Source organism: Ranitomeya variabilis, chromosome 1 (genome assembly GCF_051348905.1).
Source record: "Ranitomeya variabilis isolate aRanVar5 chromosome 1, aRanVar5.hap1, whole genome shotgun sequence".
NCBI classification, from domain to species: Eukaryota; Metazoa; Chordata; class Amphibia; order Anura; family Dendrobatidae; genus Ranitomeya; species Ranitomeya variabilis.
Genome location: NC_135232.1, coordinates 393516991 through 393542442, shown reverse-complemented (window position 1 = coordinate 393542442; position 25452 = coordinate 393516991). Strand labels below are relative to the sequence as shown.

The following is a 25452-nucleotide window of genomic DNA, read 5'->3' as shown; positions in this document are numbered from 1 at the left end:
GTACGTTCACACAGGACTTTTTTGCTGCTTTTTTTTGTTGCTTTTTTTTATGCTAATTTAGGTGCGTTTTTGGTGCGTTTTTTGGGTACGTTCACACAGGACTTTTTTGCTGCAGATTTTTGCTGCAGATTTTTGCTGCTTTTTTTATGCCAATTTTCAGCTGCTAGGACACCTCACAATGGCTCTTCACACCTCACTACCAGGAACTCCCTCACAATAGATCACAATCAGGACACCTCACAATGGCTCTTCACACCTCACAATGGCTCACAATGGCTCTTCACACCTCACTAACCACACCCCTAAGCTCTTGGCTGTGAGATCCCTTCCTGCTGGCCATGATTTTCTGCACAAAAAACGCAGCAAATAATGCTACATGCGTTTTTTCAGCGTTTTTGCAGCGTTTTTTTCATCACCCATTCAAGTCAATGGGTGAAAAAACGCTGCAAAAACGCAGCAAAAACGCTGAAAGAAGTGACATGCCCTATGTCCAAAAAAAGCAGCAAAGCAGAAAAAACTGATCAAACAAAAAACCAACGTGTGTGTATGAGATTTCTGAAATCTCATAGGCTTTACTGGTACTGTAAAAAGCAGCTGAAAATTAGCATAAAAAAAGCAGCAAAAAAAAGCAGCAAAAAAGTCCTGTGTGAACGTACCCTTAGTATTTTCTCAAGCAGCTTCGTCAGGTGGTCACTTGGATTTGGCTTTCCAACAGACTTCAAGGCGTTCCTAAAAGTGCTGAGCACTTGTTTGCGGTTTTACCTTCATTTTCTGGTCCCAAACCTTTTCAATTGGGTTGAGTTCGGTGATTGTGGAGGCCATGTCACCTGGCGCAGCTCTCCATATCTCTCCTTTAACTTGGTCACATAACCTTTATATAGCCAGGAGGTGGGTTTTTGATCATTGTCCTGTTCCTACACAAATAATGGTACCAACAAGTGCAAGTTAGATGGGATGGCAGGTCACTGCAGAATGCTGTGGAAGCCATGTTAAGCGAGTGTACTCTGAATGTCTTCAGAGAGGAAGAGGACTAGAACTCTAGTGCCACCTATTGGAAGTAGCAATCCTAACAGTCAATGTCAACCCTTTAATGAGCCTTGACACATGACCTAGGATAAAAGCCAAACAAGAACCTCAATTTGCAGACCCTGTTTCAGGGTACTGCCCCTCATCAGTGCAAAGTGGAGATCTGGTTTGGCTGAGTGAGAGGCGTCATCTCGACATGCTTAACATGTCACTCAGCAAGGGGAAACGCAGTATTTGTGCTCCCATGTGATCTGTGCTCCCAGTGATCTGTCCCCTCCAGCTATGTGCCCCTCCGTGATCTCCGTGCCCCCCAGCTATGTGCCCTCCTTTGATCTTTGTGTCCCCCCCTATGATCTTCGTGCCATCCCTGGAAAAGCAGCTGCGAGAAACAACATGATCAGCATCACCTAACATCACAGCTGCACCAAAGAGAAGGAGCTCCAGCCGTCACATTAAGGGTGAGTTACCGTAATTAATTGTTTGGCTAAATACGGGGGTAATTTTCAAGGTGATCATTTTTAGGTGGCTCCCGGATGATGGTAGAAATTTCCAAATGGACCCCGGCTGGAAAAAGGTTCCCCACCCCTGGTCTAGATCAACCGACAAGTTTAGAGAAATACACTGTTCACATTTACTAATGTAAATGGAGAAGGCCGGCGACGTCAAATGTGACTTGCATTAGCTGTTTGCTGGCATTCTGGCAGTTTTTTTTTTGTCATGACGTCATTTACTGATCAAGTTAATTTTGTATTTTAATAGACTGGAATTGTAAAACATAGCTAATGCGAATTTTCTTTTAAAAGAGGAGTGAATTTGAGTTTTTATATATTTACATTTTTGTTCACATTTAATACAGGAAATATATATATCTTTGCACCGTGTTAGCCAGTAGATAGAAAAATATTAAGATGAGAGTCCTCAGTGGATGATACCTTTCTCTGGTAACTGAAAGGATGGTAAATTGCAAGTTTTCCATGCTACGCGGGCCTCTTCATCAGGCACAGAATAACAAAATCTTCAGAAGTGGCTTTGGCTCCATAAAAACGTGGTGCGATGATTTTGTATTAGTCTGTGCCTGATGAAGAGACCCAAGTAGCCTGGAAAGCTTGCAATTTGTTACTATCTTTTCAGTTAGCCATTATAAGGCATCAACCACTGAGCACTCTCAGTATTTTTTTCTCATATTTAAAAAGTTTTACTGTACTCGCTAGTCCCCTAGCATGTAGGGAGAGATAGCAGTCGACCAAACTATCCATTGTGTATAGGGGACTTTATGCTCATTGCCCGGTCAACGGATTCGCCTGAGACAATGTGCAATTTGTGACATCGTATGATAACCTACTAAAAGTAGACATTAAAAATGGGTACATTATGCACTCAAAGTGCCCCAGCCGTCCACATTTTGTAGCACTAACTAGGCAGATCAGGTTAGAGTTTTTCCAGTATTCAATTATCTAGCTTGGTGACCCCTTGCCTACTATAACCCTACTTGACTTTGCAAAAAAAAAAATTAATGAACCCGAATATGCCAATTTGACAAATCAAGCATTAAAAAATGGCACATATCACCACAAGGCAAAAAAGAAAAAGGACTAAAAAAATGCAAGTGAAGAATCGGGCCATAAATTCAAAATAAATAATTCTGTTTATTGTCATAGACCGATAAAACTTTGACTTTTCCTAGCCGATATGCTTGATTGTCACCAACATGAAGGACCCCATTAACATTTTGGCATCATCTAGTAAGAGTGCAGGTATGGACTGGGGATGAAATTCAGCCCTGGCATTTGAAATCACACAGGCCCATGTTGTCCCCATGAACCAGATTGGATATATTACTAATATTACCCTGGATGGAGGAAAGAAAGATTTACTACAAGACCAATATTTCTAATGACATCTGTGGCCTGCTGGGATAAGTGACGGAGTCAGCGACTTTATGCTCCATCACAACTAACAGTATGAGTGTCTTGAGAACACTGATTCTGTTAACAACTTAGCAGAGAAGGCAGCCCATGACCAGACAGGCCCTTCTGGCATTTGCCAGAATTGCAAGATGGTCAGTCCGCCCCTGTAAGAGTGTATATGATTTTATAGACTTTGCTAGATAGATCGAGATCTGCTGAGATAAAGACATTCACATGTGGGGTTTTTTCCACAGCTATTGCATTTTATGCTACTTTTATCGCCTTTTGGGGATTCTACATGATTGGGTTGTTGGCAAGCCATATACACCACAAAATGAGTTACACCACCCATCCTGGACACTTTATTTTAATACAATGAGATATTCATTGGAGCAGTGTGGTCGCTTTTGCTCTCCTCGGGAGCCAACACATGGTTTTATACAGTGATCTGCTAGTGATGCCCTGGTGGTACATGATTCAAAGAAAAACGTGCTGGAACCATGGACCCCAAAAAAGGAAGAAACTTGGCCCTCCCCAGTTAGTTCTCGAGCACTAGCAATAGTTGGGTGTATACTGACAATATGGTAGGGTGTAGGTCAGAACACATAAAAATACTAATCCCGTCTAACAAGTTTCCATCGCTTCTGTAGCTGTACACGAGCACTCAGCATGTTAATAAGAGTTCAGGTCTGTAAATCCATGTTTCAATTCTGTGGGAAAATAACCTGCAAGAAAAGCAGTGTTTTATCCTGCCATACTGGATGGAATACATAAGAAACAAATGTATTGCTCATTGAAGAGAAACGTTATTCAGTTTATCGAAACCAGGGTCAGACTGGGCTGGCAGGGTAAGGGCGAAATACCCAGTGGGGCCCCTGCTGTGGACGAGATTAAAAAAAAAAAAAATGCAGGCTTTTCCCCCCCCCCCCCCCCCCTAAGAGTAACAGGCCCTTTAAAAGCGTAGGCAGAGTATGTGCAGGGGAGCATGAACACAGCATTCATTACCTGAGCAGCCATATCACAATGAACGGCGACAGTGCATATGATGCCGCTGGCATATGACGTCTTAGTCATGTGCTGCTTGCGACGGGCACAGTCACGTCAACTCTGCTAGGTTGGTGGCTATTTTAACACGAGTGCACCGAATCTGCAACAGGGCGGCGAGAGAGCGTAGGCAGGTAAGAGGAATCTTTATTTTCTTTATGATATGGGGGCCAGCATGCACATGGGACATAGGGGCAGAAGGTGGGGCAAACATAGGGGCCCAATGTGGGGCATATTAAATAAAGGGGGCCAAAATGAGGAACATATATTATTAGTTTATGGTGGCAAGTAGGTAAAATGATTACTGTAGGGGCCAATTAAGGGACATTATTACGGCTGTAATATAATTTACTTTTTATGAGATGGTTTTTCATGGGGTGAGGAACAAAAAGGGAGGCCCTGTTAAGGGTATGTGCACATGTTGCGGATTGCCTGCGGATCTGAAGCGTTTTTTTCCATGCAGATCCGCAAGTGATTTACAGTACAATGTAAATCAATGAGAAAAAAAACCCGCTGTGCTAATGGTGCGGAAAATCCGTGCGGAAACGCTGTGGATTAAAAGTAGTAGCATGTCACTTATTTTTTGCGGATCTGCAGCGTTTTTGGACCCATTCCATTATAGAAAGCCACAGGGGTAAAAAAACGCAAGAAATCCGCAGCAAATACGCACAAAAAAAGCGTCAAATCCGCACCTGCGTTTTCTGCCAAAAGATGCAGAATCCGCCCAAAAAATTCCTGAGGCTAATCCGCAACGTGTGCACATAGCCTTACTGTAGAAGGAGGCACTAGGTCACTTTTTTTCTTCATCTGGAAAAGTGCAGAAGTTGGAGAAAAAGTGGGGAGTGTGTCCTGGAAGCGATCAACTATTGATAACTGAGTGTTACTTTATGCAGAAACAAGTCCTGATTGGAAGAAGTGATGGCGATCTGTGTCAGATGAAGAAAAACGAAGATAAAGGACTTCACCTAGAGACATCACTCATGAGTCACTATCACATGTACACACAGCCTATATACAAAGCTCTTGTGTATAATGTCCCTATGGTAATAAGAGTGTTGCTAGTATTGTATATTTTATTCAATATTGTAGTGTTCGGTCACTATGGGGTGGTAATTTGTGATCTGGTAACAGTGTGGCGCTATTTCTCCCTTATATGTGGTATTATTTAGTCGCTATATGCTGGTAATATGTAGTCCAGTCATGGTGTGGTGGTATTTGTCCCTTGTACGTACCATTATTAGGTCAGTATGTGGTGGTAATGCATGATTTGATCATGGTGTGAGTATTTGTTCTTTGTATGTGGTATTTGGTTACTGTGTGGTGGTATTATGTGGTCTGTTCATGGTGTGGCAATATTTGTCCCTTATATGTGGTATTATTTGTTTTGGTATAGTGGATTGTGTTGTGAATGGCAGACATTTGTTACTTCCGATATTACTGTAATTAGAAGATTCTTTATTTCTATTAAAGATTAAAAACTTGGAACACAGCGTTAGAGATTCACTTACAGAGGTTCTCCGGTGAAAACAATTAATCACCTCTGCACATGATAACTTATTGATTGATGGGGGTCAGATTGCTTGGACCCACACCAAATTGGGCAAAAGCAGAACTTTTATTCCCATTAGACTGAAGCAGCATGTAAGACTCAACCACTGATCCCTTCATTCTCTCAGAGTCTACGAGCGTGGAGCTTGCTTTTTTCTGCAAGCCCTAAAGAGGATGAATCGCGCTGTGGTCAGACATCTCACCTGAAGCTCCCATTTTAAAGTGGGGGAAAAAAGTGCCCTTTCTGGGATAAAACCTCCCTATTCTTACTATCGGTAAGGGTGTTACAAGGGTATTACAGGCCCCTGAGGAAGCCACTTTCAGTGGCAACACGGGTCAAGCACTCGCTCAACCGTCATCTCGTTACTCTTATTTAAGCAGGACCATGCTTCTGTACATTCCTTGTGAGGTATCGATCTCTGCTACACCTTGATCTTTACCCCCACATTCCTTATTATTTGTTTGCACTACACTGTTGAGTGTATGCTCCCAGTGTTTTATACATTGATGTAAGTGTATATTTATGCTTTCACGATGCTTGGTTACTTCCATTTATTGTGCAGCTGTCTATGTGACACTTTGGTTGTTTCACCTTTGAGGGTGCACACCTGTAACACCCTATTCACACTGTTAGGGGAATGTTCAGCTTGCAGGCTGTACACCATTCAGGTGCTTTTCCATTTTTCGGAATAACGCCTTGTATAATTGCATACTTATAGTGGTGACTGTCTTTTCTATTACACTCTATATAATTCGGTATGACATCTAATGAAGGACTATTTTCCTTGGTGTGCGGACCATATAAATTTAATAATTGTATATTATTATTATTTATTATTATTATAGCGCCATTTATTCCATGGCGCTTTACATGTGAGGTGGGTATACACAATAAAAACAGGTGCCATAATCTTGAACAATATAAGTCACAACTGGTACAGGAGGAGAGAGGGCCCTGTGTTGTGAATTCTGTTCTCGAACTCCCTCCGGTGGTTATGAATGGTACTTCGGCGAGTTCTGTCCATGGACTCCCTCTGGTGGCTGTGAGTGGAGCTGCTGGTTCTGAGGTTCCTTCCTCAGCTGACCTCGTTTAGTCCTAGGCTGGCTGCTCTATTTAACTCCACTTAGATCGTTACTTGATGCCAGCTGCCAATGTCCTAGTACTGGTTCAGTTCTCTCTTGGATCTTTCAGATGACCTGTCTACTCCAGCAAAAGCTAAGTCCCTGCTAGCTTATTTGTTTACCACTGTTTTCTTGTCCAGCTTGCTATCATGATTCTGCCTTGCTAGCTGGAAGCTCTGGGATGCAGAGTGGCACCTCCACGCCGTGAGTCGGTGTGGGGTCTCTTTTGCACACTCTGCGTGGTTTTTTGGTAGTTTTTTATGCTGACCGCAAAGATACCTTTTCTATCCTCAAGTCTGTTTAGTTAAGTCTGGCCTCCTTTGCTGAAACCTATTTCATTCCTGTGTTTGTGACTTCCATCTTAACTCACAGTCAATATGTGTGGGGGGCTGCCTTTCTCTTTGGGGGAATTTCTCTGAGGCAAGGTAGGCTGTATTTTCTATCTTTAGGGGTAGTTAGCTCTTAGGCTGTGAAGAGGCGTCTAGGCAGAGTCAGGTACGCTCCACGGCTATTTCTAGTTGTTGCGATAGGATTAGGGGTTGCGGTCAGCAGAGCTCCCACTTCCCAGAGCTTGTCCTGTATTACTAGTTTGCTCATCAGGTCATTCCTAGTGCTCCTAACCACCAGGTCATCATAACAGTCCTGCCTGCGAGGGCTCACAATCTACAATGGTATGTATATTTGAAATTTGTACCAATTTTGAGGTCATGTCACTTGATTGAGGGCTGTGGCTCTACTGTGGGCTATTTGTACAAAACTCATGTCATTTTATGACTTAGGCTACTTTCACACTAGCGTCGTGCACTGCACGTCGCTATGCGTCGTTTTGTTGAAAAAAAGTATCCTGCAAAAGTGCTTGCAGGATGCGTTTTTTCTCCATTGACTTGCATTAGCGACGCAGTGCGACGCATTGCCACACGTCGCAACCGTTGTGCGACGGTTGCGTCGGACCGTCGCCACCAAAAAACGTTGCATGTAACTTTTTTTGGTGCATCGTGTCCAGCATTTCCGCCCCCACCTCCCCGCACCTCACAATGGGGCAGCGGATGCGTTGAAAAACAGCATCCGCTGCCCCCGTTGTGCGGCGCTTCCACAGTATGCGTCAGTGCGCCGCAACGTCGCATTGCGACGTGCACTGCACGACGCTAATGTGAAAGTAGCCTTAAATGTTTTTATATTTTCCCAGTAGTTTTTGCAGTATCAAATAAAACAGTGTATTTTATGTGATCCCTGTGTATATGGCTGGTTTATTTTTTCTTCCTTGATTCATGGAATTCTTGGTGACATGTCTCAGGTGTATCCCTTCCATTTGGTGGTGCCCTCCGTTTTTCCTGTGTTTCATTTACTACAATTATGCAAATATTAAAAAGGTACAGGAATTCTCCAAGCATTCGCAAGCATGCGTGATGGATACAAGTGGCTGCCTAAATACAAAGGAAGTCTGGCGGGTATACAGATTGATACAAAGTACACAGAACTTAGAACACAACAGGTTCTGTGTGCTGTTGCAAACTATACTTCTAGGGAAATGTGACAATTCCAAGACACTATTCACTGTACTACATGGCAGTGCTGTGTCCCGCAGAGAAAGAGCTACATCTTATGGTGGCCCCCCACTCAAAAATTGGGTTACCACTTAAACTCAGTAGTAGGTTCTGTTCACTAGTAGGTTCTGTTTACTAGTAGGTATGATCTGACAACAGGAAATAATTGCTAGGGCACTGCTTACCATTGCCTTAAAAATCTTTCAGCAGACTGTCTATAACACAGCAGATACAGGTGCTGTTGTAAAACAGGGTTCTTTTGAAGAAATATATTTTCCCGCTGCTTCAGTAATTTAAAAAGAGGTTGTCCATTTTTCCATTGAGGATTCATCCTTAGGATAGGTCATCAATGTGTGATCGGTTGGGGTCTGACACCCGGAACATCCGGCGATCAGCTGTTCTCGGTGACCAGAACTGTTTGATTGCGGAGCTGCTCAGACTACCGATGGTGACCGCAGGAGGGTAATGCACATCTACCTCCTATTCAAATCAATAGGAGGCAAATAGTGGCCACCGCAGGGTTATGCACATCTGCCTCCTATTGATTTGAACTGATTGATCAGACTGATTACCTATCCTAAGGGTACCGTCACACAGTGCAATTTTGATCGCTACGACGGCACGATCCGTGACGTCGCAGCGATCGTATGATTATCGCTCCAGCATCGTAGACTGCGGTCACACGTTGCAATCACGGCGCTGGAGCGATGCCGAAGTCCCCGGGTAACCAGGGTAAACATCGGGTAACTAAGCGCAGGGCCGCGCTTAGTAACCCGATGTTTACCGTGGTTACCAGCGTAAAAGTAAAAAAAAACCAAACCGTACATGCTCACCATCTGATGTCCGTCCGGTCCCTTGCCGTCCGCTTCCTGCTCTGACAGATCCGGCCGTACAGTGAGAGCAGAGTGCAGCGGTGACGTCACCACTGTGATCTGCTCTCACTTTCCGGCCGGCAGACAGTCAGAGCGGGAAGCGGACGGCAAGGGACCTGACGGACATCAGATGGTGAGTATGTACGGTTTTTTTTTTTTTACTTTTACGCTGGTAACCACGGTAAACATCGGGTTACTAAGCGCGGCCCTGCGCTTAGTTACCCGATGTTTACCCTGGTTACCAGCGAACGCATCGCTGGATCGCTGTCACACACAACGATCCAGCGATGTCAGCGGGTGATCAAGCGACGAAAGAAAGTTCCAAACGATCTGCTACGACGTACGATTCTCAGCAGGATCCCTGATCGCTGCTGCGTGTCAGACACTGCGATATCGTAACGATATCGCTAGAACGTCACGAATCGTACCGTCGTAGCGATCAAAATTGCACTGTGTGACGGTACCCTAAGGATAGGTCACCAATGAAAGTAGTGGACAATCCTCTTTGATAGATATTGGAAAGTTCACTAATAAATGTATATTATAAGCATGCATTCTGGTACTGGGGTGTCTGATGTTACACTGCTGCTGCACTATTAATAAAAATGACAAGAAACTATACAGTCTTCAGAGACTGCCTACAGAATAATGTGATGCAGCAAATGTCTGAAGAGATGTAGGAAGGGAAGTATGGTGAATCATTCAAGTCAATTTCCCAAGCCACTTATGGATTTAATTAGAGATGTTAAAAAATATATAAAATCTAAAAACACAGAATAGAAGAACACGTCGGTGCAATGTCTACACAGATGTCTATGGGTAGGTTTCAGTGTACAACTACTGGTATATTATTTTTGTCAATTGGTAAGATCATAACACTAGGTAGCTTTATTAATAGGCAGGGATAACCAATACTTCAGATGGGCATTAGTATATGAGTGACATATGTAGGGAAAAATGTTAATGCTATGTCATATGAACAACTGTAAAATAGAGGATCCTTATGCCCTGGTAAATAGGGGATTTCATAGCAGTGATGATTGAAGACCCTTAAACTCAGAGGACAGCAATTACATAAGTTTGTATATCTAGAAAAGTGGAATCCTTTAAATTTGATTAGTGTGACACCAAAACTATGCGGATTAGAATTTCACTATGGTTTCTAGGGGTCAGTCAAAAATTGTATTTAGATTATATGGGAGGAATTTTTACCTACATTACCCCTAAACCCCCAGAGCTTTTTCCGGTTTTGCGGGTTTTTTTTGCTCCCCTCCTTCCCAGAGCCATAACTTTTATATTTTTCAGTATGGTCATGTGAGGGCTTGTTTTTTTGTGGGACGAGTTGTACTTTTGAATGACACCATTGGTTTTACCAAGTCGTGTACTAGAAAATGGGAAAAAAAATTCCAAGTGCAGTGAAATTTCAAAAAAAGTGCAATCCCACACTTGTTTTTTTGTTTGGCTTTTTTACTAGGTTCACTAAATGCTAAAACTGACCTGCCATTATGATTCTCCAGGTCATTACAACTTCATAGACACCAACATGACTAGGTTATGTTTTATCTAAGTGGTGAAAAAAAATAAAAAAATTGCGCAATTTTCTGAGACCCGTAGAGTCTACATTTTTCATGATCTGGGGTCAGGTGAGGGCTTATTTTTTGCGTGCCGAGCTGACCTTTTTAATGATTCCATTTTGGTGCTGATACAATCTTTTGATCGCCCGTTATTGCATTTTAATGCAATGTTGCGGCAACCAAAAAAAACATAATTCTGGTGTTTTTAATTTTTTTCTCGCTACGCCACTTAGCGATCAGGTTAATCCTTTTTTTTATTGATAGATCGGGCAATTCTAAAAGTGGTGATACCATATATGTGTAGGTTTATTTTTTTTTTATTGATTTACTTTGAATGGGGTGAAAGGGGGTGATTTGAACTTTTACATTTTTTATTTTTTTTCATATTTTTAAAAACTTTTTTTTTACTTTTGCCATGCTTCAATAGTCTTCATCGGAGACTAGAAGCTGACATAGCCTGATTGGCTCTGCTACACCGGAGCAATGCTCAGATCGCACCTATGTAGCTGAATTACAGCATTGCTATGAGCGCCAACCACAGGATGGCGCTCATAGCAATCTGGCATCAACAACGATTGAGGTCTGAAGACGACCTGTGGTAGTCATGCCAACGCACTGCTGATTCCCGATCACGTGACGATGGCCGGAAGCGCTTGTTAAATGCCGCCGTCAGAGATTGACAGCGGCAATTATCTAGTTAATAAGTGCAGGCGGATTGCAATTTCACCCGCGCCCATTGCGGGCACATGTCAGCTGTTCAAAACATGTCCCGGCTGACATGTCCCGGCTTTGAGGTGGGCTCACCGCCGGAGCCCACCTCAAAGCGGGGGGTACTGACCTCGGACATACTATTCCATCTGCGGTCAGTAATGGGTTAAATCACATTAACTACTAGGACTATGGGGCAGTAACAATTGTACTATAAAAATATTAGTAGATATACTACATTAGAAATACTACCATGCTAGTCAAGAATTGTGGCTTACAGGGAAAGGGAACATGACATGAAAGGGCCATATTGCAACAACATTCTGGCTCAAAAACTTGGTTGAATGCACCACTCCAGAGATTTTCTATTTTTCCCTTTGTTAGGTATCATGTGTGTAAGTGTCATGAAGGTAGTAGCATTCTCATGACCGTCATCTTCTCCGGCGTTCCTATCCACTGCAGCACCACGTGACGTCATTTGTGATCTGTGGTAGCTATGTGGAGTGGAGGCCACTTTTTGAATTTTCTCAACGCAAGTCTATAAAATGTCAAACGAAGCTCACAGACTTGTAATGAGAGAGTATGCGCCGTTCCACAAAGTGAGGTGGCAGGTTACAGATGCAGCCAAGTAGTGCTGCAGCGGACGGGAACACTGCTGAAACCAGAGAGGTCAGCAACGAGTATGTTACTAACTTCATGAATCTCACATATGGTACCTAACAATGGAGCAAAAAAAAAATGCACTGCAGTAGGGCTTTAAAGTAAGCCAACCTAGAAGCAGTAGAAAGGTGAAACAAAACTGTCTAAAAGACGAGGCATATTATACTGCAAGGGCCACTGTGATAAGCTTGGAGCATTGTTGTGAATTTGGATTCTGGGCTCCCCCGGTGGCCGCTTGTGGAATTGGACTTGTCATCCTCTTTCCTGTTTCACCTGATTCCATCAGTAGTGGGTGTCGCTATTTAAGCTCATTTCTCTGGTGGTTTCTTGCCGGTCAACAATGTTATCTGATGCCTCTCAGTGCTTGTTCCTGCTTCTAGACAACTACTGATAAGTTGGACTTTTGTCCATGTTTTGTTTGCCTATTTGTTCCAGTTCGCAGCTGAAGTTTTGTTACTGTGTCTGGAAAGCTCTCGTCGATCAGGGATTGCTATGCGGGAATATATAAAGGAGTCTTTGGAAAAGGGACTTATTCGTCCATCTTCTTCTCCCTTGGGAGCTGGGTTTTTCTTTGTCTCAAAAAAAGACGGCTCTTTGAGACCATGTATTGATTATCGGCTTCTGAATAAGATCACTGTTAAGTATCAATACCCATTGCCATTGCTTACTGATTTGTTTGCTCGTATAGAGGGTGCTAAGTGGTTCTCTAAAATTGATCTTCGTGGGGCGTATAATTTGGTGCGGATCAGGCAGGGGGATGAGTGGAAGACCGCATTTAATACGCCCGAGGGCCACTTTGAGTATTTGGTCATGCCTTTTGGTCTTTCTAATGCCCCTTCAGTTTTCCAGTCTTTTATGCATGATATTTTCCGCGATTTTCTGGATAAATTTATGATAATATATCTGGATGATATTCTGATTTTTTCTGATGACTGGGACTCTCATGTCCAGCAGGTCAGGAGAGTTTTTCAGGTTCTGCGGTCTAATTCTTTATGTGTGAAGGGGTCTAAGTGCGTTTTTGGGGTCCAGAAAATTTCCTTTTTGGGGTATATTTTTTCTCCCTCTTCCATTGAGATGGATCCCGTCAAGGTGCAAGCTATTTGTGACTGGACTCAGCCCTCCTCTCTTAAGGGTCTTCAGAGATTTTTGGGCTTTGCCAACTTTTACCGCCGATTTATTGCTGGTTTTTCGGATGTCGTTAAACCACTGACTGATTTGACCAGACAAGGCGCTGATGTTGCTAATTGGTCCCCTCATGCTGTAGAGGCCTTTCAGGAGCTTAAGCGCCGTTTTGCCTCTGCCCCTGTGTTGCGTCAGCCTGATGTGAATCTGCCTTTTCAGGTTGAGGTTGACGCTTCGGAGATCGGAGCTGGGGCAGTGTTGTCGCAGAAAGGTTCCGACTGCTCCGTCATTAGGCCTTGTGCCTTCTTTTCTCGCAAATTTTCGCCCGCAGAGCGGAATTATGATGTTGGGAATCGGGAGCTTTTGGCCATGAAGTGGGCGTTTGAGGAGTGGCGCCATTGGCTCGAGGGGGCTAGGCATCAGGTGGTGGTATTGACTGACCACAAAAATTTGATTTATCTTGAGACTGCCAGACGCCTGAATCCTAGACAGGCGCGCTGGTCTTTATTTTTTTCTCGCTTTAATTTTGTGGTGTCATACCTACCGGGTTCTAAGAATGTTAAGGCAGATGCCCTTTCTAGGAGTTTTGACCCGGACTCTCCTGGTAATTCTGAACCCACAGGTATCCTTAGGGAGGGAGTAATTTTGTCGGCCGTTTCTCCTGATCTGCGGCGGTCCTTGCAAGAGTTTCAGGCGGATAGACCGGATCGTTGTCCGCCTGATAGACTGTTTGTTCCGGATGATTGGACCAGCAGAGTCATCTCTGAGGTACATTCTTCTGCATTGGCAGGTCATCCCGGAATTTTTGGTACCAGGGATTTGGTGGCAAGATCCTTCTGGTGGCCTTCTCTGTCACGAGATGTGCGAGTCTTTGTGCAGTCATGTGACGTTTGTGCTCGGGCCAAGTCTTGTAGTTCTCGGGCTAGCGGACTGCTGTTGCCCTTGCCTATTCCTAAGAGGCCTTGGACACACATCTCGATGGATTTTATTTCAGATCTGCCTGTTTCCCAGAAGATGTCTGTCATCTGGGTGGTCTGTGACCGTTTCTCTAAAATGGTCCATTTGGTTCCTCTGCCCAAGTTGCCTTCTTCTTCTGAGTTGGTTCCTCTGTTTTTTCAGAATGTTGTCCGATTGCACGGTATTCCTGAGAATATTGTTTCTGACAGAGGTACCCAATTTGTGTCTAGATTTTGGCGGGCATTCTGTGCTAGGATGGGCATAGATTTGTCTTTTTCATCTGCTTTTCACCCTCAGACTAATGGCCAGACCGAGCGGACTAATCAGACCCTTGAGACATATCTGAGGTGTTTTGTCTCTGCTGACCAGGATGATTGGGTTGCTTTTTTGCCATTGGCAGAGTTCGCCCTCAATAATCGGGCCAGTTCTTCCACCTTGGTGTCCCCGTTTTTCTGTAATTCGGGGTTTCACCCTCGATTTTCCTCCGGTCAGGTGGAATCCTCGGATTGTCCTGGAGTGGATGCGGTGGTGGAGAGATTGCATCACATCTGGGGGCAGGTTATGGACAATTTGAAGTTGTCCCAGGAGAAGACTCAGCGTTTTGCCAACCGTCATCGTCGTGTTGGTTCTCGGCTTTGTGTTGGAGATTTAGTGTGGTTGTCTTCTCGTTTTGTCCCTATGAGGGTCTCTTCTCCTAAGTTTAAACCTCGGTTCATTGGCCCTTATAGAATATTGGAGATTCTTAATCCTGTTTCTTTCCGTTTGGACCTCCCTGCGTCCTTTTCCATTCATAACGTTTTTCATCGGTCGTTATTGCGCAGGTATGAGGTACCTGTTGTACCTTCTGTTGAGCCTCCTGCTCCGGTGTTGGTTGAGGGTGAGTTGGAGTACGTTGTGGAGAAAATTTTGGACTCTCGTGTTTCCAGACGGAAACTCCAGTATCTGGTCAACTGGAAGGGTTACGGCCAGGAGGATAATTCTTGGGTCAATGCATCTGATGTTCATGCTTCTGATCTTGTTCGTGCCTTCCATAGGGCTCATCCTGGTCGCCCTGGTGGATCTGGTGAGGGTTCGGTGCCCCCTCCTTGAGGGGGGGGTACTGTTGTGAATTTGGATTCTGGGCTCCCCCGGTGGCCGCTTGTGGAATTGGACTTGTCATCCTCTTTCCTGTTTCACCTGATTCCATCAGTAGTGGGTGTCGCTATTTAAGCTCATTTCTCTGGTGGTTTCTTGCCGGTCAACAATGTTATCTGATGCCTCTCAGTGCTTGTTCCTGCTTCTAGACAACTACTGATAAGTTGGACTTTTGTCCATGTTTTGTTTGCCTATTTGTTCCAGTTCGCAGCTGAAGTTTTGTTACTGTGTCTGGAAAGCTCTCGTCGATCAGGGATTGCTACTCTGGCGTTATGAGTTAATGCCAGAGTTTAAGGTAATCTCTGGATGGTGTTTTGTTAGTATTTTTCTGCTGACCATGAAAGTATACTATCTGTCTTCTGCTATCTAGTAAGCGGACCTCAAATTTGCTAAGACTATTTTCCTGCTGCGTTTGTTGTTTCATCTGAACTCACCGTCATTATATGTGGGGGGCTACTGTCTTCTTTGGAATATTTCTCTAGAGGTGAGCCAGGTCTTATATTTCCCTCTGCTAGCTATTTAGGTCTTAGGCCAGAGCTGGGCATCTAGCGATAAATAGGAAATGCTACCTGGCTATTTCTAGTTGCGCGGCAGGCTTAGTTCATGGTCAGTATCGTTCCATCTTCCGAGAGCTTGTCCCTCTATAGGCTTGCTATGATCTCTGCCTGCAGAGATCATGACAGAGCATCTAAGTATAGTTCCACCATGTCTAGGTCTACCATGCCTCTATATATAGTCTGAGCAGTGTTTGATTTCTTTCTACATATAAAAAACAACAATGCTTGGAATGGTTGTGCTTTTGATGCATGTATGGCAATATACTACTGTAAATGAAAACACAATTTTACCACGAGCTGTTACTGGGTTACAAGTTCAAGGCAACACTTAAATAATAAAAGATGAATTGGAAAATGACTAGTCATCTGCAACGTCTGCGATAGACATCTTATGAAACGGGACTCTAAAAACAAACAAAAAAGCCAGAATGCAAAAGTGGAGAAGAGAATTACACAACAAAGGCATAAATCTTTAGGCACCTCTGTTGTTCACTTTCCTCAAGATTCAGTGGATACTTACTCAGTAAACCACCGATGGTGAGGACAACGATCTCGAATCATATCCAGTACATGCCGGTTCCTTTAGAATCCAGATATGCAGAGTGAAGAAAATTACAAGCCAGACTCCATCATGCACTCATTCATTTTCTTTCTTGCTGAGCCAAGCTGAAAGACTCTTCAAAGCATGCAAAGTATTTCTAAGCTTAGCTTCCCTCCACAGACTGGAGCCATCCTATTTTGAAGAGTGCTCTGGGAGACTCGGCTCCTCTAAAATAAACCCTTTACAACCTGGCACACACCCCTATGCCTTTCCTCTTAAGTCCTCGCATGATGAAAGCTGTGAAATCACTGTGCAAACTCAAGGAAACGACTGGTACGGAGCTAACCGCACTCCTCAACAGCATGTACAGTCCTGGCTAAAAAGGCTCCTCTTGCTCTGCAGTAATAATAATGTTGTCAAAGGCAGCATGTTAAAACAGAGACTGCTCAGTCTGTGGAGAAAGACAAGTCCTAACACTGACACAAGTGTGCCTGTCCTCTACTCAGTGTGTGCTGAAAAGGCCCTCTAAGCTAAAAACTCACTTGACATGACAAATATGTATGGTAGGCCAGAGATTGATAACCGAGCAATTTGCTAGGCTCGCCATTCCGGAGTCTAAGAAAGCTTGGTGTCAACCCGTGTGAACTGTAACACAATATGTTCAGAAGAAGCAAATAACAATTCACCTTTTTCATTAAAAACAAATGTTTTTTGGATTTTCTAGGAAAAAAAAAGTGGGAAACAAAACAGGGTCATTGTTGGTGGTAGTGCCCGACTCATCAACACATACATGCCTCCAAAAATGCCAAAGGTAAACAAAGTGGCAAAACACAATAGAAGATGGTTAAAATAGAAAATTAAAGTTGAGATGGCAAAGTTTCTTTAGAAAAATATTAAAATTTGAGACTCCACAGTTGGTGATACCTTTTAATGGCTAACTGAAAAGTGAACAAATAGCAAGCTTTCCAGGCTACTCAGGTCTCTTCATCAGGTGTAGTATACCAGAATGTACCACTTTTCAGTTAGCATTGAAAAGGCATCAACCACTAAGGACTCTCAAATTGTAAAATTTTTCTATGAACTGACTAACACGGTACAAAGATACAGTTTTGTGAAAGTTTGCCCCCTTCCTGATTTCCTATTCTTTTGCATGTTTGTCACACTTAAATGTTTCAGATCACCAAACTAATGTAAATATTAGACAAAGATTACACAAGTAAACACAAAATGAAGTTTTTAAGTTAAGATCTTTATTATTAAGGGAAAAAGAAATCCAAACCTACAGGGCCCTGTGTGAAAAAGTGATTGCCCCTTAAACCTAATAACTGGGGTAGCCACCCCTAACAGCAACAATTGCAATCAAGCATTTGAGATAACTGGCAATGAGTCTTTTACAACGCTCTGGAGGAATTTTGGCCCACTCAAAGTGGCTGAATTACAACAATTCTGTAAAGGAAGGTTCATAAGTCGCCTATTTAAGGTCGTGACTCAGCATCTCAATCAGATTAAGGTCAGGACTTTGACGAGGCCACTCCAATGTCTTAATTTTGGTTTTCTTAAGCCATGCAGAGGTGGACTTGCTGGTGTGTTATGGATCATTGTCCTGTTGCATAACCCAAGTGCAAGTCAGCTTGAGGACATGAACAGATGACAGGAAATTCTCCTTCAGGATTTTTTGGTAGACCACAGACTTCATGGTTACATTTGGTAACAAGTGTTCCAGGTCCTGAAGAATCAAAACAACCCCAGACCATCACCATATTTCACTGTTGATATGATGTTCCTTTTCTGAAATGCTGTGTTTCTTATACACCAGATGTAATTGAAACATACACCTTCCAAAAAGTTCACCTTTTGTCTCCTCAGTCCTATCTCGCAAAAGTTTTGGAATCACCAAGAGGTTTCTGGCAAAACTTAGTCAAGACTTTATGTTCTTATTGCTCAGCAGTGGTTTTCATCTTGGAACTCTGCCATGCAGGACAAATTTGCTCAGTCTTATGGTGGAGTGAACACTGACGTTAACTGAGGCAAGTGAGGACTGCAGTTCTTTGGATGTTGTAGTGGGGCCTTTTATGACCTCCTGGATGAGTCATAGCTGCAAATTTAAACTCCTGGTAGTTTCCTGGTAGAAGGCTGTGTGGACTTTGGTCTTGAAAAAAAACACAGTGAACCTACATCAGCAGATGACATGGCTCCCCAAACCATCACGGATTTGCAAACTTCACACTAGACCTCAAGCAGCTTGGATTGTGTGCCTCTGTGACCTTGATTTCCAAATGAAATGCAAAATTTATTTTGATCTGAAAACAACACCTTGGACCACTGAGCAACAATCCAGTTCTTTTTCTCCTTGGCCCAGGTAAGATGCTTCTGGCATTGTCTATTGTGGTCATGAGTGGCTTGACATAAGGAATGTGACACTTGTAGCCGATGTCCTGGATACGTCTGTGTGTGGTGGCTCTTGAAGCAATGACTCCAGCAGCAGTCCACTCTTTGTGAATCTCCCCCAAATTTTTGAATGGCTTTCAATCCTTTCAAGACTGCAGTTATACCGATTGATTGTACACCTTTTTCTACCACACTTTTTCCTTCCACTCAACTTTCCATCAATATGCTTGGATGCAGCACTCTGAACAGCCAGATTCTTTAGCAATGACCTTTTGTGGCTTACCCTCCTTGTGGAGTGCGTCAATGACTGCCTTCTGGACATCCGTCAAGTCAGCAGTCTTCCTCATGATTGTGGAGCCTACTGAAACAGACTAAGGGTACCGTCTCACATTGGCACTTTGATCGCTACGACGGCACGATCCGTGACGTTCCAGCGATATCCATACGATATCGCTGTGTCTGACACGCAGCGGCGATCAGGGACCCCGCTGAGAATCGTACATCGTAGCAGATCGTTTGAAACGTTATTTCGTCGCTGGATCTCCCGCTGTCATCGCTGGATCGGTGTGTGTGACACCGATCCAGCGATGCGTTCGCTTGTAACCAGGGTAAACATCGGGTTACTAAGCGCAGGGCCGCGCTTAGTAACCCGATGTTTACCCTGGTTACCATCGTAAATGTAAAAAAAACCAAACAGTATATACTCACATTCCAGTGTCCGTCAGGTCCCTTGCCGTCTGCTTCCCGCACTGACTGACTGCCGGCCGTAAAGTGAAAGCAGAGCACAGCGGTGACGTCACCGCTGTGATCTGCTTTCACTTTACGGCCGGCAGTCAGTCAGTGTGGGAAGCAGACGGCAAGGGACCTGACGGACACCGGAATGTGAGTATGTACTGTTTTTTTTTTTTAACACTTACGATGGTAACCAGGGTAAACAACGGGTTACTAAGCGCGGTCCTGCGCTTAGTAACCCGATGTTTACCCTGGTTACCCGGGGACCTCGGCATCGTTGGTCGCTGGAGAGCTGTATGTGTGACAGCTCCCCAGCGACCACACAACGACTTACCAACGATCACGGCCAGGTCGTATCGCTGGTCGTGATCGTTGGTAAATCGTATAGTGTAACGGTACCCTAAGGGTCCTTTTAAAATGCTTAGGAAGCCTTTGCAGGTGTTTTTTATTAGTTATTCTAATTTACTGAGATAATAACTTTTGGGTTTTCATTGGCTGTAAGCCCTAAATCAACATTAACAGAAATAAATCACTCTGTTTGTAATGACTATGTAATATATGAGTTTCACTTTTTGTATTGCAGAGCTGAAATAAATTAACTTTTTGATGATATTCTAATTTTGTGAGAAGCACCTGTACATCTATTAGAACAGAGCATACATGCAACATGAGACGTTGCATTCATTACAACTAAGATATCAAAATTAGACAAATTATTTTGTTACTATCATCTCATACAACGTTGGTTTGACCACGAGAACACGTGTATTCCAAATTCAGAACAAAACTCAGGGTAATGAAGGCAGCGGACAATCAGTTGACCACTAGACACCTGCTATTGGCAAGCAGTGTTCTTCATGAGTTGCCAAGACGGTACCCAAGGTTTTATAAAATTAACTTGTGAGACACCACTGGTGATATACTCCTATTAAGAAATGTAGGATACAATGGCTCGTTAGTAGAGTGGTTTCCACACTCATGGAATGCAGACGTTCACAGGACACATGGCAACAAACGCACTGAAGCAATGGCAACAAGCCAAAGGCTTACAGGTTCTTACATGAGGCAACATTCTTCAAGGTTACACACAATCGCACAGAAGGCAATAGCTTAATACAATAACAGTGGGCTTGTACTTGTGACAACTCATGTCACCTACTAGCGATCTCAACAGCAACTTCACCTTTCACCTGCTCAGTCTCTGTGTCACCCCTCTCTCAATCACTGCTATAGCTAGCCGGTCATTATTGCACACTCCCTAAGACCTGATCACGTACTTACAGCATTTTTGCGCTCATACTGTGAAGAAATGTGTCACATGTGGGCAGGCTCGGACTGGCCCACCAGGGAATCGGGGGATCCCCCGGTGGGCCCCTGACTCCGTCAGTTTCCCTCTTCTCAGCATCACTGCATGCCCGAAATAAGCTCCGCCTCCCCTACAGAGGAACACAGTGGCCTGAAGTGAGTACTGGAGCTTCCAGTTTATGTCTATCCTGACTCTCTCCTGTCCTCCACCCAAACAAAAGCTGTTTTCTTGTTTGCCCCACACAGCTGCACTCTCTCTGCCCCCTCTACCCTTTCTGCCTTCTAGTTGTTGATCTCACTTTACCTTCCCCCGCTGCCCCCTGTGATGGTGACAGAGGGTCCCCATCTACTTTATGGCACTTGCTGCCCGAAATCCTATCTTATTTCTGTGTGTATACACAAATCACATATATACACTATATAGAAGTACAGTGTGTATTTTTAGTTATAGTCAGACATTAAAAAGTGCCACAAAAAAAATGCCAAAACACATGTACCTTTTAAAAAGATACCTCGCATTTTTATATGCAGAATGAACAATATATTTATAATGTTATTTATATAGTAAAAATATAATATCAAAAACAAAAAAAATGCCACCTCTTCAGTTTGCATCGGGTGCTCTACAACAGTGATCAAAAGGAAACAATAGTAGAAATTTTCTATTGTTGCTGGGTTCCGGTTGGCAGATCTCAGCGGGCAATAATGGCAATCACATTATCAGACAGTGGAAAATCCATCCCCGATCATGTTCTCTGGGGTCTCGGCTACCCATGGTACCCGAGACTCTGGAGATTTTCCAACTCTGGAGGGTGCTGCAGCCTTATTCCTGATTGCCGTTTTAAAACGGCGATGAGGAAATAAGTACACTTAGCTTAATGAGTATCAGCGGTTGCTAAAAGTTTACACTAAGGCTATGTGCCCACGTTGCAGAAATACTGCGAAAGTGTCCGCATTTCCACAACTCCCTGCCGCAGGTAGTACGCATGCGGAATTCACATGCGTTGTCCCGCAAAACACTAGCGTTTTGCAAGCGTTTTTAGCTTGCAGAATGCTAGCGTTTTGCAAGCGATTTGAAGCATCGCTTGGAAAAGTGATTGACAGATTGACCAACTTTTTACTATTGATAGAATGTTAAAGATAATAATTAAAAAAAATTAATATGGTTATTGTCACCTTCCGACGGCCCCCGATCTCCTCAGCGGTGCTCCCTACATTCTGTTCCCAGGGATGCTTTGCGAGAAGGACCTTTGTGACGTCACGGTCGCGTGACCGCGACCTCATGTCAGGTGATTCGTGCAATGCATCCCTGGGAACGGAAGCTGCCGCGTGCACCGCTGAGAGGTGAGAGGACTCCGGGGGCCATCAGAAGGTAAGTATATCCTTATTTTTTATTTTAATTCTTTTTTTTTTTTACAGGAATATTGTACCCAGGGCCTGAAGGAGAGACTCCTCTCCTCTAAACCCTGGGTACTATCCGCACATGAAGCACTCACTTTACGCATGGTGGGCATAGCCACATGCGTAAAGTGAGTGTTTCAATGCAATCCTATGGCGTCGGAATTGCCGCGATTCCGCAGAAATAATGAACATGCTGCGGATTTTACTGCTATGCGATTCCGCAACGGGAAAATCAGCAGCATGGGCACAGCAACTGCAGAAACCCATAGGATTGCATGGGAATGCGTTTAAGCGTTTCCACTACGGCGGAAATGCATAAAAAATGCAACGTGGGCACACAGCTTAAGGCTACTTTCACACTAGCGTCGTTTGCAATACGTCGCAATGCGTCGTTTAGGAGAAAAAAACGCATCCTCCAAAGTTGTCTGCAGGATGCGTTTTTCCCCCATAGACTTACATTAGCGACGCATTGCAACGTATGGCCACACGGCGCGACGGTTGCGTCGTGTTTTGGCGGACTGTCGGCACAAAAAAACCTTACATGTAACTTTTTTTGCGCGTCGTGTCCGCCATTTTCGACCGCGCATGCGCGGCCGAAACTCCTCCCCTGCCTCCCCGGACCTTACAATGGGGCAGCGGAAGCGTCGTAAGACTGCTTCCGCTGCCCATGTCGGGCATTTATTTCACAACGCGACGGCCCCGTGCCGACGCTAGTGTGAAAGCAGCCTATGGCTACGATCACACGATTATCAGTACTTTCAGCTTTTTTTAATCATTTTTCATCCATTGAATGGAAAAAAAAAAATGCATGAAAAAACACACCAAAAAATGCAGCAAAAACGCCCAGTTTGAACTTAGCCTTATAGAAACATGTCACCACTTCTGTATTTTTCACCCACTTTTGATTTTGTCAAATATTGATGTAAAATACTGATATAGTGTGACCATAGCCTTAAAGAAATGGATCTGTCAAAAATAGACAAAAATGGTGATGACAGAACCAATTAAATACAGTAATCAGGTCTTTGTTGTTTCCGTTAGAGTGTCCATCTTTTTAGCAGAAAAAAATGTGCAGCATGTTGTACCTGTTCTAGTGAATATGATGAAACTTACTATTGAGCCCCCTAACAAATACTACAACACAAAGGTGTACCTAGCCTGGGTATTGAAATTTAGAGTGGGCCCCTGGAGTCGGTTCCACTGGTGGGCCCTAGGCACCCCAGTCCGACACTGCATCAGAGTTCAGACTCCTCCTAGTGTGGCTATCTACTCATCCCTGGCGGGCAGCTAAGCTTGGTCGATGTAGCAGGTGTAAAATATCTTATTCATGTGACTAAATGTTGCGACTCCCTCCCCCCACATCTCTGGTGGCAATCCTCGCCCTTTAATTCTGTGCAATGGTGCTACTCCTATGCAGGTAGACTAGGCTTCCCCCATCCAGGACAATCTACACTGACATCCGTACAGACAGCTTCCTGCTGGCGTTCTCCATACCCCAGATGTTGGTCAATGGTGAACGCTATTTACCTCGACTACTAGCTAGCTATTATACAAGCACTCTGCAGGCCTCTACAGCAATGCCTCCATTTGTCAGGCTGACCTCTACTGGTGAGAAACAAGAACCCTTTATTCCCTCTATACACTCCCAGTGTTGAGCATGCTCTTTTGGCCAAGCCATATCACCAGCATTAACTATTAAGGCCACACCAAAAATTCGCTTCTGAATCTGATGATTGTCACATCAAACCTCCTAACAACTACCAGTAGCATCCTTCTGGGCAAGCTATCCTGTTGATTAGGGTATGTTCTTCACTCACATCAACATGTTGCACATCGATCATGCTTTAGGAGCAGCAGAATATATCAGATGGTAGCAGTAAGCATATTGCGTATATAGGCATAGCACTGCAGCTTGTAGGTGTCAGTACTAGGTTTAGGTAGACCACCTAACAAATAGAGGATACACAACACAAAACAGCACTAATACAAGGCACAGCATGTGCACAGAGAAGGAACAAATGTGGAAAATATATCAACCAGGGGGAATAGCCATTGCAAGAAATGGAATAACAACACATGGCAGCATAACAGTCCTAGTCAGTCTAAACACAACAGTGGGGGTCCTGCAGAACATGGCCTTAATTTTTGTAACAGGGTCAAGCCTCTTACAGGCCTGGAGCTCACTGGATTTCAAACACACTTATTTGTTCCAACTATGTATAAAACTGATCTAGAAAGAGTTTATTATATAAGGAGACATTAAACAAAGCTGTATGCAGTGCCACCGACAGACCTTAGTAAATAGTCTCGTCAATGAATTTCAGCTCGGAGTGTAAACAGTTTTGCTGAGGCATGTTACATTCTTCCCACACACGCAGATGGCATGGGACTTGTGAAACACATAATGCATTCCTCTAACTGAAAACTCCTACATGTACAAATACAAGCATCCTGTAACATCAGCCCGCAAAGGAAAAAACTCCTATCCTTGATGTAGGGCCTCATTATAGGGCATGTTTATCTCGGACCACCATACTACTGTATGCTACACACACAGCACAATTATTAGACAGGTGAATATTTTGACCATATCATCATATTTATGTCGATTTTATAACTTTAAGCTGTATAAACTTGAATGCTTTTTGGGTGAAGCCGATGAGGTGATGTGTATTTGTGTAATGAGGGCCAGTGAGGCCTAAGATATTAACACCCTTTATCAAGGTGTGCAGAATTATTAGGTAGCTTGGTTTTCCTGAGGCAAAATGGCCAAAAAGAGATTTAACGGACTCTGAAAAGTAAAAAATTGTCTTACAGAGGGATGCAGAACTCTTGGAATAGCCAAAATATTGTGGCATGATCACAGAACCATCAAAAGTTTTATTGCAAATAGTAAACAGGGTTGTAAAAATCATGTTGAGATTCAAAGACGCACATTAACTGCCAAAGATCTGAGAAGAATCAAATGTGAAGCGGCCAGGGACCCATTATCCTCCAGGGCTGCCATATTTCAGAACTGCAACCTCCCTGGGAGCGCAGAAGTACAAGGTGTTCAGTGCTCAGAGACATGGCCAAGGTAAGGAAGCCGAAAACCCAACAACTGGAAAAAGAAATATGTGAAGACAAATTTTTCTAAGGTTTTATGGACTGATGAGAGTGACTTGACGTACCAGATGGAGGAGCCTGTGGCTGGATCAGTAATGGCCACAGGCCTTCACTTCAATGCGAGCAAAGTTAAGGTGGGGTAGTGCTATGGCCAATATGCGTAAATATGAACTAGTTGGACCTTTTCCGGTTGAAGATGGACTCA

At 43.7% G+C, this 25452-nt stretch overlaps 2 protein-coding genes across 8 annotated transcripts in view; one reads left to right on the top strand and one right to left on the bottom strand.

The window, feature by feature from the left end:
* KANK1 (KN motif and ankyrin repeat domains 1) overlaps nucleotides 1-25452 on the bottom strand; it is a 356154-nt gene that overhangs the window by 74413 nt on the left and 256289 nt on the right. The window contains exon 1 of one of the 7 annotated variants that reach the window (XM_077249107.1): nucleotides 16296-16770. The exons of the other annotated variants lie outside the window; for them this stretch is intronic. The gene's annotated coding sequence lies outside the window, so the exon portion shown is untranslated. Of the gene's footprint in view, nucleotides 1-16295; nucleotides 16771-25452 lie in introns of those variants that run through there. 7 annotated transcript variants of the gene reach the window in all.
* LOC143761475 (uncharacterized) overlaps nucleotides 18493-25452 on the top strand; it is a 54332-nt gene continuing 47372 nt past the window's right edge. Inside the window, exon 1 of the mRNA XM_077249109.1 lies at nucleotides 18493-18675. Coding sequence (XP_077105224.1) covers nucleotides 18500-18675 — 176 coding nt within the window. The 5' untranslated portion in view covers nucleotides 18493-18499. The remainder of the gene's footprint in view (nucleotides 18676-25452) is intronic.